This window comes from Nymphalis io, chromosome 14 (genome assembly GCF_905147045.1).
Source record: "Nymphalis io chromosome 14, ilAglIoxx1.1, whole genome shotgun sequence".
NCBI classification, from domain to species: Eukaryota; Metazoa; Arthropoda; class Insecta; order Lepidoptera; family Nymphalidae; genus Nymphalis; species Nymphalis io.
In genome coordinates this window covers 9978004-10000000 of record NC_065901.1, presented here as the reverse complement: position 1 = coordinate 10000000, position 21997 = coordinate 9978004, and the positions used below count along the sequence as shown (strand labels likewise).

Below are 21997 nucleotides of genomic sequence, written 5' to 3'. Positions count from 1 at the left end.
CAAATCAATAATGATAGAAAGAAAGAAATCATTGTTTAACACGTGCGAAGAACATATGCGAAGCAACGTTTATAAGGGAGGCCGTAAATTAATATTTTTTACGTGTTGTCTTTTAATTTTTAAAGACACAATAAATAAATCCAATAATAATTGACTTGCTATAAATATTTCTCAATATGCAAGTCAATCCTCATTAAAATATTAAACAGCATCGACAGGTAATAACAAGTTAGTTCTTGAGGTAATTATTTCCGAGTTCAGATAGCCTCAAAGATAAAATGTGAATGATGCCCTGGGAACTTGGGCTTTTCACTGTTGTTCACTTCGAGTTAAATTGTTACAAACACGTTAATCGTCATGACATTATACTCATATAAGAATCGGATATCGCTTTTTAAATATAATTAGATTATAGTAGAAATAATTTTCGCCCGCTTATTAGTTAGGACGGTGGTTTTAAGTATTAGAAAAGTATGTCATTCCTGTTGTTCAAGCTTGCTTCGTATCAAATTCCATCAAAATCGGTGCAGTGCACGCGAAAACGTAAGAGGCAGACAGATTTACTTTCGCATTTATAACATTAGTATAAATAAATTATAGTAATTTTTATTTATTTGGTTTAATGGGTAGAACACGTGGATCACAACTGAAGGTCGCAGGTTCAAACCCGGGCAAATGCCTTTTTGTTTGCTTAATTTGTATTTATGATTCTATGCTCACGGGCTACGTCCGTATTTTTTCTATGTTTATCTATATTTGAAAAACAAAAAAAAAATTCTTTATTATTAACCCCGTCAAAATATTCAAAGCATATTATATGTATATATTTTTTAAGCTTTAATGTACTTATTTAAATACATAATATACGGCCGACGGGAACAATAAAGTGAGTTTATATTTAAAATATAAGTATATATACATTAAGTGAATATAAATTCGTTCAAGGTATATAAACTAAATAACTTTAAATATTAGTTTAACGAGAGATTAACGTTGACAATCGCTTGCATATAATATTATTTATGTATTATAAGATCCTTGACCTCTGTAAGTTCACGCTCAACGTCTTCAGCGCATAAACACGCTTACGATCTAAATGTAACTTACAAGACTTGCAAGTTATAAGGAAATAACTTAAATATAAAAATACATTATATAAAACTATTACTATTTTGCCGTTATAACCGTTAAGGCAATATTATTATTATATTATATATTAAATTGACGATATACCACCTGAGACATTGTAACGGCCTTAATTATCCCACTGCTGGGATAATTAAGGCCCCCTTTTGAGATCGTTTGCAACATAATACATTACACTGCTTAACATTTCTGAAGGTTTCCACTGCGTTAAAAAAAAATAGTACACTGCTTAAATGATGATGTGTGTGTGTGATGTGTGGATACACACACATAATTTTCATTCGGCGCATGTAGGTTGCCTTACGATGTTTTCTTTCACCGCTAGACATGAGTTTATACAAACAAATTAATAAAGTGAAAACTTTCGACTTCCGGGTTTCGAACCCGGAATCTTCGGTAAAGATTCACGTGTTCCAACCACTGAGCCATCTTGGCTTACTATGTAGTATTGCTATTTTACTTTTTATATAGCATGTATCCTGGTCTTACTCGGGCACTATACTTTTATATAATAACGCTTGTACAAAACGGTTTTAAACGTCTGTCTTTACATAAAATTCACATTCAGATCACATTATGTACAAACAAAAACATACACTAAATCTTCGAAATTTATATTATACATATATGTAACATATTAATATATATTAGCAATTTCTACTAGCGTTATTAGAATTTTAATCTTAAAATCGTTGTGCGTTGTCATTTATCATCTTAACATAAACAGTGTAAAAAATATATAAACAATCCATACGCTATCCACGCGTCATTTACGCCCCACGGCATTCTTTAATATCACCTGAGCCTGTAATTAAATTAACTCAATCAACCTTTAAACCGGAACACAGCAATACTCAATATTATAAACGCCCACGAAGTACTACCACCATTTACTGAACCAATGCACAAAATTTGGTTTAATAAATATTTGTAAACTAGATCATTTATTGTTATATGTTAATATTTAGTTTTAAAAAGTAAGCGTTTTTTTTTCATTGGGGCGAAAACGATCCCATTGGCAGTTACAGTTAAATTAAAATATATCATCAAAATAAGTTATTATAACTGAGGCAGAAAGCGTATAATCATTCATATTTTGTTGAATAATTCTCAAATTGCAACATAAAAAAATTATAATAAGACAACTTCGTATCGGATGGACATATTTCTATAATCTTGAATAATTCATTTAACTATAAATATCAAAGTATGTTAATTCAACACAGACGTACAATATCAGCGGTTTTTGTTTATACATTATGTAGAGTGGCGCCAGGCAATTCTTTCTCATTAATTTGTTCAGACTTCATTAATAACTGGCCACTATAATCTATGTTGTCGTTAATCTAAAATAAAAATAATTTCATTGAATATTTAAACAAATTTCTTTTATCGTTAGTGGCGCCAAATAGGTCATGAACCTCTTTATCATTATAGAAATGTCTAATTATGGCGTTCGGTTATATTATTTGACATACGTTCTGATAATCGTACCGGAATAATTCGATGTAGATCATTGAGGAGACAAGTTTGACTATTAATTTAGGTCAATTATATTTCACAGAATTTTTGCGATATTGCGGTTTGTGATAATTGTGTTGCAAATATAAGTATGTCTTTAATATAATTTATAGTTTGGATATTTTTTGAACCTTAATTGGGTTTACCTTTGCATAAATAAAAAAAAAGTACATACTTATGATCAGGTGTAATTTAAATAAAATAATGAGTTGCCTTTTCGTATAATAAAATGTGGAGCATTTTAACGACACAACAAATTGTAATTTTATTAAAAAATCGAGTTTATAAGCAACGTAGGTACTTATTATGCAAACATCGGTTAACTCGTGCTATACAAAATTTACAATGAAATAAAACCATAAACTAAACTCCAAAATGTTTTCGTTAATACTCATCACAATTACCATAATACGGGTATCGATAAACTGCATTAGTGTCGCACCCATAAACTGTTATTTTGATGTCGACAAATACACTTTATTAACTGTTAGACCTCCCGCTGCCTGAAGTGTAACCTTGTCGAAGTACACAAGTGCGACTCACGAAGGTGTCTCGAAATAAAAAGTTTATAGCGGCTACGTTGACAAGGTTCTCTAACGAAGCGCTTCTTTTGACTTCAATGCTCGTGTTCGTGAGCGACAATACTGATCGCGTTTGACACCTGAATGTAGTGATGTAACAAGGATCTGATGTATGTCGGTATTTTAGTCATTTTAAATATGAAATAATTGGTTTAATGCTTAAATATTTTTGTAGTAATGGAAGACCTTAGGGGTGATCACGATGGTTACATTTCAAGATCGAAATGCAACGATTCTATATATAAAATTTCTAACCATAAAAAAATACATGCTACACCCACCCATACGTTCAGAAGCACGCTTCGAGACCAATGCAGCGTTATCTGACATCAAATTAAACTTGTCGTCGAGTTACAAAATTCAAATTCAATCACAAAGAATACAAACGCACAAATTAAACTAAGTAGGCGCAAAATTATCGACGCGGCGCCTCACTATCTCGCCGTCTAACCGGTCAGTTTATGGTATGTTTTGTCCGGCGATACCGTGGCAGTTAACCCTATCTTTACGACCGACTCTAAACATAAGTGTCTCTCCGAACTTATTTATTCTTATCTCATTCCACTTTTTAAATTGAATCTGTGACCGGCGCGTGTGTGGCGCTCTCTCCCGCCACTAAAACTGTCAATAAACTCCTCAAATGGTATGAATCATGCGATCTTTTAATGAAAATTTCGAGTGTTTAGCGTTTAATATATACGATGCGAGGCACAACACTAGTCCATAAGGTAAACATTTGTGTTGTGACGTTAAGTAGCGTTTTTTTTATTTTTATTTAGTGTCGTTTTCGGTATAACTGTAAGCGATCGTCACGTCATTAACTAGAAAACGTTTTATGAACATATAATGTAAATTGTGGTCGGTTTTTTAACTATGATTATACTACAGCATACAAGATTATTATTGAAGTTACGCAATCTCTGCCGCGAAAACACATTTTGTACTAAGCTATACTTGTTACCGAGCCTTCTAAATGTTACAATAATGACATATGAAATTGTATATTTCGCTATTAATTAAAATAGACAAAAATACGAGTATTATACGTCTGTATAATAGGTTTTTTTAATTATATTTTATTTAATTTGATATGTATATTAATGATTTTAATTTATTTATTAGTAAATAAATAAATGCACGTACATTTATAGATAGAGAGCCGAGATGGCCCAGTGGTAAGAGCGCGTGAATCTTAACCGATGATCGTTGGTTCAAACCCGGGCAAGCACCACTGAATTTTCATGTGCTTAATTTGTGATTATAATTCATCTCGTACTTTACGGTGAAGGAAAATATCGTGAGGAAACCTACATGTGTCTAATTTCACTGAAATTCTGCCACATGTGTATTCCACCAACCCGCACTGGAACAGCGTGGTTGGAATAAGTTTCGAACCTTATCTTTAAATAAAGAGTGAGGAGGCCTTTAGCCCAGTAATGGGACATTCACAGGCTGTTACGGTTACGGTACGGTACATTTATTTCTCCTTGCAGTTACAATATTTTTTAATCATTAATAATTGAAATTCTTTTTAAAATTGACACATTTTATTTTATTATATAATCTTACCTAATCCTAGCGAAGGCTGTCTAGCATTCAGCATAAAAATAATTTTCAATAATTAAATCAAATAATAATCTCAGAAGAAGAAAAACTGTGACTCATTTTGACTAAAGAAATTCAATTATACACTGATATCATCGTGTACGAAGAGATAAATAATTGCTTAATCACAATTAATGTGTAAGGTAAAATAATTTATCAGCTAATAATAATTATCAATAATTTCTCGTTATAGCAGGTCTTCCGACAAGACAACGGATATTTTGTCATTAATCCTTGCCGTTCATTATTCCCTTTGTGGCATAATGAAATGATTGAGGGAAGTAATCATTGGATGCTTCAATGATCTGCACTTGATAATTGCAATAAATAGTTGTCTAATCCTGTCACAAGATGGCGCTCTCTTTCGCGTTAAAATAGACTTCGTATTTTGAAGATGTGGTTTTTTTTTTGTGTTACTAATATTCTTTATCTTATTTATTATAAACATAAAAGATCATAAAACTTTTACTAAATATAAATATATTCTTATTAACTGTTGTTTTTCAAGTATTCATTTTGTAATTTAGAAAATATAATTATAGATGACTGGTTTCAAAGTATACGGTTAATGATTGATGATTGTTTTGAACGTGCGATTGATTTTGTTTTATTTTTGTACACACCCAGCGAGCCGCGGCTTCGCACGCATCACTTGGTCCATTGCTCGTCTGCCTATCTACATTAAATTAAAAAAAAATATATAAATGTAATTACTTACTTATTAAATTTAGTTATAGTTAATTCACCAAGGAATTGTATAATCGTTACCAGTAGGGCTATCCTGTAAGAACATAGGGTGAGTAATGAAGTGGGTTCTTACAGAATAGCACTGCTGAACTTAACTTCAGTAGTACATTTCCAAGACAAGTAAAATTAGTAGCGGGAGAACAGCCTCTTAATAGGATTTGGAGATTATTTCACCACGCTGCTCCTATGCGGGTTGATGGATAAGCTACTAAATATATCAAAATTGTCTATTGCTTGACTGTGAAAAAGGTTAATACGTTTTAGAATATATTTACGCGATGTTTTCTTTAATAATTTAAGCTGTGTGCTCTTATTTAAATCTTAACACACAAAAGTGTTCCTCGCAGCTTTCATCTTCCCTAACAATCATAATATGAATCGTACAGAGGTCGAATGTATCGTGACAATAATTGACAACCGACTTGAAAAACTTTTGCCTACTGCCTTGTTGGTCTAGTGGCTAAATGTAAGGCCGCAGTCCCGGAGGTCCTGAGTTTAAAGTCGGGCCAATAAAAAGTTTTTCTATCGAAAATTCTCAATAGCAGTCCAGAGTCTGGAAGTTGGAAACACTTCCGACTTATACCCGTGCCTTGGAAAGCACGTAAAGCCATCGGTCCTGCGCCTGCACTCTATCCGGTCGTATCGGATTGCCCATCGGATTATGACAGCTAGGGAATAGAGAGTGCACCTTTGTTTGCGCACAAACTTGTGTACTATAATATGTCCTGCGCAGTTGGCTAATCTCTTTTGATTGACCGCCGCGGCCGAAGACGGTCTGGAGGACTACTGTTCACTTTTGAATCGCCATATACCAGTATTGAATTAAATGTACAGCTACTTCCAGATCGGAATGTAGATTCTAATCAGAACCGGCAAGGAACCCATTAATATAAGTTTTATTTACAAAAAAACGTAATCCTGATAAATTCTTTGCATGTTTTAATATCTCAATGCTGTCCACGAACTATAATCTTAAACCGATTAAGTATTCTCAGTAATAATTGTACCAGTATACTACGCTGGCATTTTCTTATGTATTTAAGTGACAATATATTATTTAAAGTGTAGCAAGTGGTGTTTATGAAAATGATTTTCCGTTTTAATCCAGTCTAATAACCTATTCTTATAATTTTTTTTTTCTTATATAGTTATATAATATTGTTTGGATCGCTGTTAGTTGTGTGTGTGTTTGACCAACGACATGTCTTGTAACAATTTATTGAATTCCTATTTCATCAAAGTTCTATAGATCATTTTGTTAAGCAAGATATACAGAAAATCTGTGTTTGAAATAATAAATTTAACTTAGTATTTTTATTTTATCTAATGTTTACTATCTTATATTATAAAAGACAATCAATATAAACGAAACTGAATGTTCAATGCCTTTGCCATTTTCAATAATAATAATAAAAAAATGCAGTACTTTACTACCAAGACAATATTTGATCTATACATTGTTGCAAGCTTATCCTTAAATCTCAATGTCACAGTACATAGTAACGCATAAATGGTAATACAAAGCTTTAAATTAAATATAAGAAAAAATAGTAAAAAGGTACGTTATTTTACACTTTTACGCCAATAGCCTTGACGCTTTTATAACCGGCGAAATTGGTAAGATTTAAACAAACATATGTTTATTTTTAATCTGTATCTATTGTATTACCTCACGAGGTCAACGAACTATCAATAATATCAACGTCTAATCCAGTAAGAAAATTGGGTAAAAGTCCGCTCGATTTTTTAAATTCGAACACGCTGTCCGCTTTTAATATACACAAAATTGACATATGACCTAATATTAAAACTATAATAAATTTAATTTTAATCTATGTTCATACCATTGTCGCGAGTTTCTCTATGTCAATGCACTATCGCGCAATTTGCAAGCGGCGGAGGCGATGTTCCCAACGATAGTAGTAATTGGGCGCAACCCGCGATAGCCAGCACGCATCGCTTGCTCTCTTACGTGAGGAGATATATCTTAAAGTTATTGAGACTCAATAAGAAATGTAATATTTTTATGGATACCTACTTCAATATTTTATTTGAAAGAGGCTGTGAGTTTCTTTTTTTCTAATATTAGATGTTTTGTAAAATATTTTTAAAAAAATTGCTTAAACATACGTAACAAACATATATGTATATGAGTAAAAATTATTAGAAAAAATATATTTTTTCATAAAAAAATTTTGTGTTTATAATTCATCTCGTGTTAAATTATAAAGGAGAGCATCATGTTTACACTAACATGTGTGGGATGAAATTCTGCCACCAATGTATCTTCACCAACCAGCATTAGAACAGCGCTATTGCTAAGAAACGGGACATTTTCCTATTAATATACTTTACTAAAAATCAAGAATACTTTACTGTAAATACAATACGAACAGATATATAATGACGGGCCGGTTGGCGTGGTTGATAGATACTTGCCTTTCACGCCGAAGGTGGTGGGTTCGATTCCCATCCAGAACAGACATTTGTGTGCATGAACATGTCTGTTTGTCCTGAATGTGGGTGTAATTATCTATATAAGTATGTATTTAGAAAAGAAAAGTAATATATATTGTATATCAGTTGTCTGGTTTCCATAGTACAAGCTCTGCTTAGTTTGGAATCAGATGGCCGTGAGTGAATAATGTCCCAGGATATTATTATTATTACTATTACTCTATTAATAAATGACGAGTTTTTCGTTATACCTAACTGAAAGAACTACCAAACCATTATACACAAAACTTATATAAGAAAATGCAGCGCGTTTCGTAGAAGATTTAAATTTATAATATTATTATATAACTAGATGCGCTTCGCTGTTTCATCCGTTTCATATAGACTATTAAAAATACAAGCGTGAATTTAACGTTCTTGTGTTTATTGTTTCAAATTCAATGATTCATATTACATAATATACACTACTATCTAAAGTATATAACGATTATATACCTATCTCGACTTTACCCCACACCGTGTCGCGAACACGCGCTATCCGCTATCTGTTCGCAAATCGCTAACGGTATCTTGGGACGCAATGAAATGTTTTTCATAGTACCAGAATCCGTGCTTAGGCTCTAAATATATCTTTCTAATATTCAGCTAGTATTTTAGTACATATAATTTAATTTGTTATATAACTTTAATTATTATTAATAGAGAAATATACAAAGCATAACTTATAGGAAAACTTACAAACGTAAGTTTTGTATTTTGTACTCTAATGTTGGGTATTTGTGAAGGTTCATACGACACCCATTGATCTCGTGGTTCACTTTTAAGCAGATCTAAAGCTCTAAATTCATGATACATTGGCTTTAAGCCGGTATGCCTTTGCTTTCCCGAGCAAGTAAATTAAAAAAAAAACTTCTTTAACGAAGTTATGTTCCATCGCTTTAATTTATATTCGAGTCGCGTATGCTAAAACACAATAAATGTTTTTCACAATGCTTACTTTCGTTATATTTAAATATATAAAAATGTTGTTAAATAAGCCTTGGCTTTCTGATTCAGTCTTATTAAATTGCTTAACAACATAATATCTTAATACAGACTATTTGTTGTCCCTATTTCATATTGAGCTTAAAATCTATTCAAACCTGCGGTACGATTTCCAATAAAATGACTATATTGTTATAATTTGAATTTATATTTATATATATTTATTAAGCAGTGGCCAACGATATTACACGTGTAAATATAAGGTAGTATTTCACTAATTAATGCAGATAGAAATATCGATATTGTAAAGGTGTTATTCTTTTTTTTTATTAGGAAGGTAAATGACCAAATGAGTGACTCGATGACCATTGACACTAACGTTGCAAGAAGGTTATCGTGTCTGTAATTACACTAGCTCACTGACCCTTGAAACCGGAAAACACTATTAGTGTTGGAGGTAGAATAATCAATAATCGAAAATTAACTAGTATTGGACAAAATTGCACAGAGGTCTTCCATCGATGAAGTATAATAATAATATCCTGGGACATTATTCACACACGGCCATCTGATCCCAAATTAATCAGAGCTTGTACTATGGAAACCAAACCACTGATATACTACATATACTCTTTTGTAAATACATTCTTATACATAGATTAGAATTTTATAATTATTTTATAATTTGTTAGAATTACACGCAGACTCAGGACAAGATTCTGGCAAGTATCTAACAACCACGCCACCGGCTCGTCAAATATATATAGAATATACTTATATTGCTGAATAGAATATGATACAGTTTTCACGATTATATATAACGCAGTAGTATTCGAAAAGTTACAAATATGTATATTTAAATATTCTTAAATTAGTATAACATAAATGAATTTGTAATCGAAATTGATGATTTAAAAATCTAAACCAATACAGTGTTCATATGTTAAATAATGGCTCACGATCACGCGACGAACGGGCAGGTAGAACTTTCTACACGATTTCATTATTTAAATCGTAATAATCCAAACAAATAACCGAACTGTTGACATTAGTTGCTTTCTTATTATTATAGAATAGTTTAAAAAAAAATATCAAAACCGGTATAATAAATAAAATCGAACAATATATTAAAACAGCTATAAGTTACACCCCATCGTTTAAAACCAACAGAGATTTTTATATAAATAAATATTGAAACTAATAAAAAAATAACACATATTTATTATATCCGAATAATTTTTACGTTATTTATTATTATAAAGCGTCATAATTAACGATAATTTCTTTTGCGAAATTTAATAAAATCGATATTGTGTTAGGATATACATTAATTTAGAAAAAAAAAAACGATTTGTGTTTTTATTGATAAAGTTGTTTTTCCTGTAAGTCGATTATATCAGTCATATATCTGAAGAATGTCTGCTTTTTATCTTTTTTTTATCTAATTTGTCTTGACATATTGAATTGATAAACGATAAACCTAATATAAATTCATTGCAATTTGTGTATTTCAGATCAAAAGGGAAGATTAAGTTTTGACTATGCTGTCTAGAAAATGATATGAATGTTTTATTTTATGATTACTGGTGGTAGGGCTTTGTGCTAGCTCGTCTGGGTAGGTATCACCCACTCATCAGATATTCTAGCGCAAAACAGCAGTACTTGTTATTGTTGTGTTCCGGTTTGAAGGTAGAGTGAGCCAGTGTAATTACAGGCACAAGGGACATAAAATCTTAGTCTCCAAGGTTGGTGGCGCATTGGTTATGTAAGCGATGGTTGACATTTCTTACAATGCCTACTAAGGGCGTTTGACCACTTACCATCAGGTGGCCCATATCCTCGTCCGCTTAATTATATAAAATTATATAAAATTATTATATAAAATCCTATTCTATATAAAAAAGACATGCAAAAGGACATTAAAAAACTTAATTGCTATATATCGTTTTTTGAAAATAGCAAGGTCGTGATTAGATTCAAATTTCAGTGCAACGTTTCTATGTTACTATTGAGTGAAACGTTTCTGACCTGAAACGGTTTCACTTTTGTCACGTGTGCCGAGTTAATGAGATTTAGGAGCAATAGTGCGACGTTTTGTCATGTTTTGAAATTAATAAACAAACTTATAAAGGAGCATGTGCATCTTCAATATTTGAAAACAAGTTTGACACTTATATAAGTACATACATTAAATTGATACATAAACAAAAAAAACGATTCCTTTTTATGACAACAAACGTAACTCGCTGAATTGATTTATTAGGCGATCCACAAAATCCAGTTTACTAAAAAATATTAATTTAAACTAGGTCAAAAATACTTCTCAACTTTTCCATTTGCATACAGATTATCGTTATTTTAAGTAAAGCGTCCGTGTAGACGCAGCCTTACGGATATTATTCTCATCAATCCATAACATATTCATGAGAATGGCCGTAACTATCGTTATATCGTTAAGTTGATATTTTAAAATATTTTATAGTAAAATATCGAATCGTCGATGCTTCCATATGAATCGACGAATTACCGTGTAGCATTGATATATGAGATTATGTTAATATAATTAAATACATTAAATTCGTTAACATGACCCATTAAGTGTTTATGACTACTGATCAAAAGAAATTCCATAACGCCTACGCTATTTTCTTATTTATATTTATTTAACAAAAACTGTTTAGGTATTATTCAATTTATTGAAACTGTAATGGAATATTCTTAATTGGGTTCTTATTAAATGGTTTTGTTATAATCGTATAAATTTTAATGTATATTATATATTTATATTAGAATGCGTTCATTAAAACATGTTTTAGAATAGAAATTTAATGTTACTGCATATATGTAGTAATAAAACGGGTTAAACAAATTTTTAGTATGCATGACTGCATATATATAGTAATATAATAAATACGTCATGTAATAATGTCATGTTCAATAATAAAACAAATTCGATTTTGTCTTGAAAGATAATTTATTAATTAAATATATTTATTTATTTGATTTTGTGTCACATTTTAATTAATGCGCATGTTTTTTCGTAATTCATTGAAATATGTTATATATTTGTATTCATTGTGTTTAATAGTTGTATCTGCTCCGCAGGCTGCAAATCATTTTTCAAGAGATCAGTGAGAAGAAATCTGACGTACTCCTGTAGGGGGAATAGGAATTGTCCCATCGACCAACACCATAGAAACCAATGTCAATATTGCCGACTGAGGAAATGTCTCAAAATGGGCATGCGGAGGGAAGGTGAGTTAAAACATTTGATTAAAATACTATTTAAGATATATAACTTTATAAAATTATCAAATAATAATGATAAAACATAAATTAAAAAAAATTTAAATTATTACTTAATGATTTCGATCGAAATTTAATGTTCGCTAATAAAATAATTCATGCCTATATTGAGACATTTAATACTTGTATTATAGAATTTTTCTCATAATATTTAACTATGTAAGCACTATGTTACTTTGAATTTTACGACATATACTGCAAGCACTACACGATACTTAGTCATAACAAGTTTAACTACTTCTTAAAATTTTAATATTATTTTTGTGGCGGCTTAAATTATGTCAATATTTTTACTATGTTGATAGCAATTATGTTGTCATATTGTCCATTAATGAAGTAATCGTTGGTAAACATTGCTCAGTTGATAAAGCTCGATGTTTAAATTTGGTTGAAAATGTTAGTTAAAATTTATCTATAAAATTTGAAAAGAAATCATTATATTATTGTTTTGAGTGAATTATTAATTTTCGCACTATAAAAAATTTTCTAAATACAAATGCGGATACATCACACGTAAATTTTAATTAAATATGATAATGCATAGTTCCTAATACAAAAAACCATGGCTCTATGAATAATTCTTTTTTTTAACCTAACATCAAGTTACAAAATCATTAAATTTTGACACGTCGTTCTCAATTAGTGTTTACAGCTCAAATCTAATTTCCAGCCTCTTTAGTGCATATTTTACACAAAAAGCCATTTTTAAAGGTACATTGATTGTCACAAATGTAATTAGTTAAATCATTAATCTTATACAGCCATTAGTCGGACTGGTCAAGGGCGTTATTCTAAATAACTGTTGACGATCGACTAAGAGCGGTGTGAACTTTAAGGATAAACGTCCACGAGATAGAAGGAGCTTAGCGTTATTACTTATATAAATAAAACATTGTTTTTTTTTAAAAAAAAAACCTCTATATTTTTAAATAATTTACAAACTATATATGTTTGTATACGATTACAGTCATAACTGTTTGTTGTAATCAATTTAACGATTTCCGATAATATATTTAATATAGATTTTTTAGATTTAGAATTTCATAAATATTTACGTTATTTACTGGCTCTAAATCATAATAAACTGCAAATATCTTATAAGGTAAAGTACGTAAAGTAATGAAAAGCTATGGGATAATGATTTTATTCATCATTGAAGCTCATCTAATGGCCGGTCACCCTTAAAGGTTATCATTAAATTGGATTTAATACGCTGTTATTGTTTTATAGACAAGCCATTGATTAATGATATTAATGACTAAGTTTTATTAATCTCGTCAAGATTGGGAGTAGATACAAATTAAATTTCTTAGATGGTAGGATTAGTTGCAGTTATTATGTTCAAATGCATTGTTAATGTAAATTAATGATAAAATCGAATTCATGGGCAAGAAATAATGATATACACTACATTTTAAGTGTTAATCAAACTATAATTATTTTAACATTGAGTTTAATTTTGTAATAATTATTATAATAGGTTTTGTGTGAGATAATTACTTATATTTAATAGGCGATTTTGTTCGCTTAAACTTTGATTACGAGGATCAAGTTTTATGCCTAACCTTAAAATCCTTTCATTTCTTGTGCCAAAATATCCACTATACCTAAAGTAAAGTAAAGCTTAGTAAGCTTGTAAAGTTAGCATAATAAGTGACTTTTTATGCACTTGTAGAAACTAAAGGATTTAGAAGTATTTTCATAAACTGTAAAGCTGTGACCTGTGAAGCAGGTGAAAATAATTTAATATACATATGTATAAAAAAAACTTTAATTCTATATACTGGATTACATTGAGGAGAGAATCGTAATAAAATAATAATTAAAAGTTAACAAAGCTATGTTGAAGTGTTTTGTAGAAATTTTATTAAATCAATTGCCTAAAGATGAACCTAAGTAAGGCTTACTTAGGTTCATTTTTTAACCATACTATGTATTCAACTAGTCTTAAATATTTTGTATTCATTATCCTGAGAGGACCGAGGACTGAGTTGACCGTAATATGAACACGACGCCCCGCGGTTCTTTGGATTAATCGATATGGTACACTGTGCTTGTTTGGCGTTTTATTTTGACAGATCTAATATAGGAATTGCGAATTTGTGTACGATACACTTTTGATATATGACAAATGATTAAACTAAATAAATAACAAAAAAATCTCATAAAAATCTTATTACTGCGTACAAGTTTTATCTTCTATACCAGAAGAATCTGGACTAGAAGATTCTAGAAAATATTGGATTATAGCTTGTTTTGTAAATGTTATGTGTTCAGTCCACGAGGTTATCGGGATTCAACTAAATTTTAAAACAAAATAAAATAATAATAACCATACTAGTTATGACCTTTTGAAATGGTAACAAGAATGCTTATGGAAGAAGTACCACAATGGCTGTTTCTACTTTGGTTTCCTTAATTCCACATTAACTTTGCAAAATAAAATTATTTTATTAAGGATATATTTTATATAGGATTTAAATTATGGTTTTCTTTAACATAAATATACAAATAGTTATTTTCAAAACTTATATAGGATAGGTACAATATGTCGTTACTTTTTTTGCGATATCTTTAAATAATTCTTCTTAATTTTTAATATGGAATTACATGACATGCCGATCAAGATTAAATTACTTTTTTTTGCCTAATTATTTATTTATTTTGCATTTCAAATCAAAATTAGAATGTTTATAAAGTGTACCTCCATCGTGTTACCGTACTATTTATAATGTCCGCTGTGGGCAGGTTAGGTTCAAAATACCGCCGCGCCGCCCGCCGGGTCACTGATTACCACACCTGCTTACAGCTCACGATCTTAACACACAACTTTTATATAATTTTATGGCTTTATCTTTGCATACTTTTGCTTTTTAAGGAATTAAAAAAATATATATGTCAAAATGCTATTATTATATAACATACGTGCTGCGTTATAATATAGTGTATTCATATTTTTGTTTGTATATCAAATTAAGTGAATCTTTTGTAAGCACGTGATTCGTGAATCATGAAAATGATTTTGGAAATTATTACCATGAAAAAAAAATATTAATATTCCTTTTTAATCGAATAGTAAAAACTTCTCTATTTCTACACTTTAAGTATTAAATAATCTAATCAAGAATATATCTCGTATCGTTGTTGTTCATGCCAAACACCTTTGCTTTGCGTCATTAGAATCCCTTCCTCAGATAATGTTGGTGACATACCGGAAAGGACGAGTAACCCGCTGCTCTCAATTCAACCCTTGAGCACCCCATAACATCTCAACCCTCACCTCACATTTTGTCCAACAAACGATTTGTTTGGTGTCAACAAACAATGGAAAGGTGCAAAAGGTCCGCTTTTTTATTCAAGATTAACCGTTTATTATAAAGGAAAAAAGCGTGCTGCTTTGTTATTGCATAATCGTTTTAGACATCAATATTAAAGATCTGGTTGAGATAAAGTCGTCGTCTCCTTTGTGACTTTTTTTTCTTTCGTGTGGTAGTGTTTTCTAAAACGCTTTAGCGGTTGAAAGGGATTGAAGCGCTACCAAAGTCTTTGATGAACTGTTACAGATATCTTTTTGTGTCCATTGGTCATTATTATAACAGCAATGTGCTGTGATATTTGTCTTATCTTCTCTGCTCATCGCGTTCAAGCGTTAAACAATAGAATCTTTACAGTTTTAACACTTTTTTTTATTTTTAACCTAACGCGTTCTATTTTTGTTTCATTTTTTTTATTCAATTTGGATTTCATTTCTATATTTCTCTTGATTAATTAGACACATTAAAACCAGTTTATTAATAAATGCATAAATTGTAGCTGTAAAAAATCCCTGCTTTGATCGTCACTTATGACATTAACAAAGGATACCTTTTGTTTCGCTCGCATCAATCACCGACTTCATTGTTTGGTGTGTCTTAATAACTTTTTGTTCTGGACCGGTCATTTAGAAATATTTTTGCTATCATGATACTTCAGAAAGGGGAGTTCGTTTGTGATCATCAATGAAATGTGATTTTAATGAATATTCAAAATTTGCTTGATTACTTTATAACTTCGCTTTATATTCATATATAAAGTGATGGATTATTTAATTTTCTTATTCAAACCATCTTTAAACTGATAAAAACTAAGTAAAGTAAATTAAGTATCTAACTATCATTTATTGGTATTCTCATTATATAATTCAATCGATCCTGGCGCGAAATCCATCATATTATGTACAACGGAAACCATGAACAATACAGTCTTTGTAAAGCCCACAAGACATGTCAAAAACATCATACATTCTCAGCTATTCCCAGGGGCTGCAAATTATGGCAATGTTTGCTTCGGTTATTATTTTTTCAATAGCAAAACGCCTTACATACGCCTATTGTGAACAAAGGGTATGTCAGAAGGATCAACGTTGCGTTTTGAGGAGGGTGTCAATTTGCGTCTTGAGCCAGGTGTGGTCATTGTTGATCAACTGACCGTAAGTTGGGTCTGTTTGCATTAGACTAGTCTAGTGTGCAAACAGTACCACCGTGAGAAATATTTAGCCCTTGACCAATAGTGACCATCAAGCTTATAGCACATATCAGTGTCTTCGATGATTAATTTTTACGACTTAATCGTCAAAATAATCAGTGCTTAGAATAACGAGAACGTCTCGAGGCGGTAAACCCACTTTGCTGCGTCACAGTCCAAAGATAATATCGTTTCTTGTGAGCATAATAACTGTGACATGTTTCGTACGACGCTCCAGGGCCGCTCATAATGGTCCACATTCTGGGAAAACTGAGACTTACTATCCGCGTCTGACATTAAGATACCATCGAATGTTACGTGCCGACGCGTTCCCACGGCCGCATCGCGAAAACCCCTAACGTTACTCAGTAGACAACCCTTGCCGGACATCGGTCAAGAGTTACATCGAACCGAAAACATTAATTAAAAATGAAGAAAATAATAGACCGGTTCCGATTCCTTACGGTCAAACCGTCTGACCCCTAGAACCTGCCGATACTGGTTCCGGGCGTCGTAAGCTAATTATGTTTCCGCACATTTTGTTCAACGATTTGCATGTGAATTTGGGGACGAACTACAATAGAAACGGTGCTAATCTTCGCTGAAAGGTCTGATCCGGTCGTTGGTAGCTAACCCTTGCATGAATGTAAATAAACTGTTAGATATTTGATAGTTTCATTTTATAAACAGTGAATATAAAATGAAACCGCAATAAGTATAAAGTTTCACTTAATAACGCTCTAAAGACATACTGCAGCTATATATTTAAAATTGAACTTTATTGCTTATATAATTTACTATGAGTGAAATAGCTTTATTGGTTTAAAATGTATTTAAATCAGATATTTTGAATTTTATGAAAGACTTAGAGATCTTTTAACATGTTCTTTAAGCTTTAGAGTTACAAAGAATAAAATAAAACAATACATCCATTATGACATCCACTAAAACTGAAACGAAATCCAATTCTGGCACCTCGTAAAATCCAGAGCGAAATGGCATCAGAAAACGAAGCAAAGTGTAAAATCATTTGTGTCGAATTAAAAAAGGAGCTAGTGAACGAGCGTGAGATATACTCCACTATCAATCACTTCGTGATTTATATCCGTGGGGATGATATATCGAGGTGCGGACTCGGGCCGGTAAAAGTATTCGATAATTAACTTTTAAATTTTGACGGACGCCTTCATCTCTGGTAGGATTAACGAAATAAAATCATTCCCGACTAATGTTTGTTGCGAATCTGTCCGTGATAGTAAAGTTAAGATTTAAGGAAGTCTTAGATATACTTTTTTGAATACAAACTCTTTAGAGAAAATGCCTTAATGCTGTTAGTTGGTGTTACATCTGCACGCTTGCGCAAAACCCGTTGTCTGGTATGCGGATGTCTTCAATTCATTTATTCAACAATCAGCTTTTATTTGATATTATATAACATTACTTCCTATATCTTCTGAATTATTATAAAGTTACTGAAATTAATAATAATTGATTACTGCGTTTTATATCAAAATGAACTGAGTTCCTTAATCGAAAATAGCAATGCAAGTCGTTCGACGTTACCACCATTCATCACAAGGAACGCAACGAGACATTATATAGCACGTCAAAATATTCACCTACAGGGGGTTACCTCAATTGCCGTTCCACTTGCCACGACGGGAATCGAAGGTGGACCCCCGTGGAGCGGGCGGCGTGCGCCTAACGAACTAAAGAGGTGATTTATTAGAGCGGCCTCGACTCTCAGATTCTAATGCCTTCACGACGTGTGATGTTCACTTGGATTTCTCCCTTGATTTGATTATGATTAGATTTTATTGCCTGCTTTAATATTTGTTACGGGTGTAATATATAGATATTTACTAACATGCCGATAATGGTCCGAAATCGGAACATCGGATCAAGACTCGTTAATTTGTGCTGTTTGACATATAAATTTAATGTTTTCATTTCAACATTAAGTGTTCAGAGATCTTAAGTAATTGGACCTATTTAATTTGATGTTAGATCGTAGGATTAGTAAACATTTATGATAGAATTTCCTGTAGGTGAAATTTTCTCAGGCTCGAACGCTTCGAGAGCGTATAATCTCGAATTCTTGAGCGAGTAATGCACAGTTCGTATGTATATTGGTTACTACGTTAGTAGTCCCAACAAACCTGTTCATCTGGTCGTGCCCTCTGTACCGTGCTTTACAATAAATTATATTTGTATACACTCTTATAGTTTCACTTTACATTTTAAACTCATCGTTTCGATTCTGATAAGCCGTAATTTGAAAGTTTGTTCTGCTTTAAGATCAGCTTAAACGGTATTTTTCTAAACTCGCCGCCGTCAAAATAGATATCGGTTTGACGTTAACATATCAAAGACATATATTATAGGTCGATATCTTCGTAATAGTCACTAAATTGCTAATTTACGATCGTATAATTATACTTTAGTCAAAATTATATCAAATTATTCGATGAATCGATTTTGTGTTCGTATAAGATTATGAAAGTCGCATTGACAGACCGTTGTAATGGTAATCGTCTTATAAATTAAAAGCGAAGTGACTGTCGTTTGTAATTCATCTAGCGTTCGTATCTATATGTCAGTCCGTCTACGTCCATCATTACGTGAATCATCGTCCGCGCCGGTACCGTGCGGGAGTATTTCGTGAGGTCACAGTTTAGTATAGCGGTTTAGGCGCCCTGCGGTCGTTTGTCTGAAGAGATCGCTACTATTGGATATTTTTAAGGTGAGAGCGGGATAGCGAGCGCTCTCTGTCTAACACCGACCGTTTCGTGACCCCGCAGCTAATCACATATCTGCAAGCGTATTATGATTATCGCAAGCTTCGCTTCTCATACGTTGTTGTGGTCAGTGACTCGTTGCATGCTGCCTTTATTTCACATCGAGATTATTGCACGATTTTCATATTGATATGAGTTTAAATTGCAAGTATCCTCCTTTCCTATGTTATCTATCCGCAGTCGTCGGCCATCGATGAACAAATTCTTCATTCAATTTACAAGCAATAAATCGAGCTCGCCTTAAACTTATTTATTGTCTACGAGAGCTTAATTAATATTTATGTCATTAGTCACATTGATGAGTGTAACGAAACGATTTTACCTGTAGCCGACCCTGACATAAATCTTCTACGACGTTTAATAAGTTGATAATTACTTCAGCCGAGTGGAGCTAATACTGTACAGGAATGCGTCGTGGCACGCGCTTCTCAATCGCTTTATTATACAAATGTTTAGCATATTTTCTAAGAATTTTATCTCGTTCATAAATTTAATTACACGATCTGGTACTGTTCTGGTGTCTTCCGTGTCCGGTTTCGTCACTAATAGCAATATAGATATGCAGCACGATGTGGGCGGTTCTATTTACTTTTTTTATTTGCTTTCTATATTCGAATTGATTGTTTGGTAGAATTCGGAATTTGAATTAACAAATCGACATTAAGAGGAGACTTATCGGTACAACACTGGCTATCGATATTCGAATCGACTGCGCCATTAGTCAACGGTTCTCCGAATTTCGAATTGACACTTTCTACATTAGACACCAGAGGATGTCTAATCTTCGTATTAGGGTCTACATTTCTCCTTGTCGTAAAACCCGAGAATTTTGTAATGATATCAAAACACAGCCGTTATAGTAACAAAGGATGGTTTACCATTTGTCGATGTTATGTCGTTGTGGGAGACACTTAGTCGCGTGCTGGGCCCGTTTGAAAAATTACTGACATAAATAACGGATTATCAACTTGTATCGAGACGTAGCAAGATAGCGGGAACAGCTAAAATAAATAGATGAACGGTAAATTATGTAAGTACTTTAAAAAAAAACAGTGGATCCTAAAGATCTGATTTCAATCAAAAATATTATACTTATTTGCTTTGGTAAATTTATTTACTTATACAATCAAAATCTAAAATATATTGTATAGTAACAGCCTGTAAATGTCCCACTGCTGGACTAAAGCCTCTTCCTTCCTCTCCCTTTTTGAGGAGAAGGTGTAGAGCTTATTCCACCACGTTGCTCCAATGCGGGTTGGTAGAATACACAAGTGACATAATTTCCATGAAATTAGACACATGCAGGTTTCTTCACGATGTTTTTCTTCACCGTCAAGCACGAGATGAATTATAATCACAAATTAAGCACATGAAAATTCAGTGGTGCTTGCCCGGGTTCGAACCCACGATCATCCGTTAAGATGTACGCGTTCTAACCACTAGGCCATCTATTGTATTTATAGTAAATTTATGTAATCAAATAAAAACATTCAAACTAAAATTTAAAAAAATAAGTACCTAAATTATTTATATAGACTATAGATCTAAAAATTCGTTTGAGACGTCGTTTTACTTATTTAAGTAACATTAAATTTGAAATTGCTGCCGGCTCGAAATGAAGATTCTACAGTAAACTCAGTATTTTCTTAGTGTCATAAATTATATACATGTAATAATCATATATAATTAAATTTACGAAAATGCTGTTCGTTACAAACATAAACGCAAATACTTTGTATATATATATATAATAGCTTTGAGCTATTTAATTTAAAATACATAAGACTTAAACACATGATTGTTACATTATAAAGCTAATACACACATAGACACGTTTAAATAAAAAAAATATAGATAAGGTAATAAAACATCACCAAGTCAATTTCGATCTCCAACAGTGATGTATGTTCCTTACACACATACATCTTACGGATCTTGTAATGTAAGTAACGACTTGATAGGTAGAAACGTATGTCATCGTTAATGGTTGAATTTATTACTTGTATATTTTTTTTGTTCTCTTACGCCCATAGCGTTGTGAAGTCTTCATTAAGCTGTTAATATATTTTCAAACGATTGTTCTCAATTACGAATGTAACATATTTTCTCAGTCATGTGTTATTAATGTTTAAGATTTTTTTTAATATTATCTAGATTACGTTAGTTTAGCTTGTAATAAAAGATCTACTGAGTTTTTTTACTTGTAATATGCACTTCTATAATAGCATTTATAGCTACAGTGACCAATCCATCTATTAATCTAAACTAATATTATAAATGCAGAAGTAGCTCTGTCTGAATCTTTCACGGCTATACTACTAAACCGATTTTGATAAAATTTGATATGAA

At 31.9% G+C, this 21997-nt stretch overlaps 1 protein-coding gene across 2 annotated transcripts in view; it reads left to right on the top strand.

Moving 5' to 3' along the window:
• Nucleotides 1-21997, top strand: part of LOC126773284 (steroid receptor seven-up, isoforms B/C) — an 87612-nt gene that overhangs the window by 2039 nt on the left and 63576 nt on the right. For both annotated transcript variants that reach the window (XM_050494112.1, XM_050494111.1), the window contains exon 2: nt 12147-12296. In XM_050494112.1, the coding sequence (XP_050350069.1) occupies nt 12278-12296 (19 nt within the window). In that variant the 5' untranslated portion in view covers nt 12147-12277. The remainder of the gene's footprint in view (nt 1-12146; nt 12297-21997) is intronic.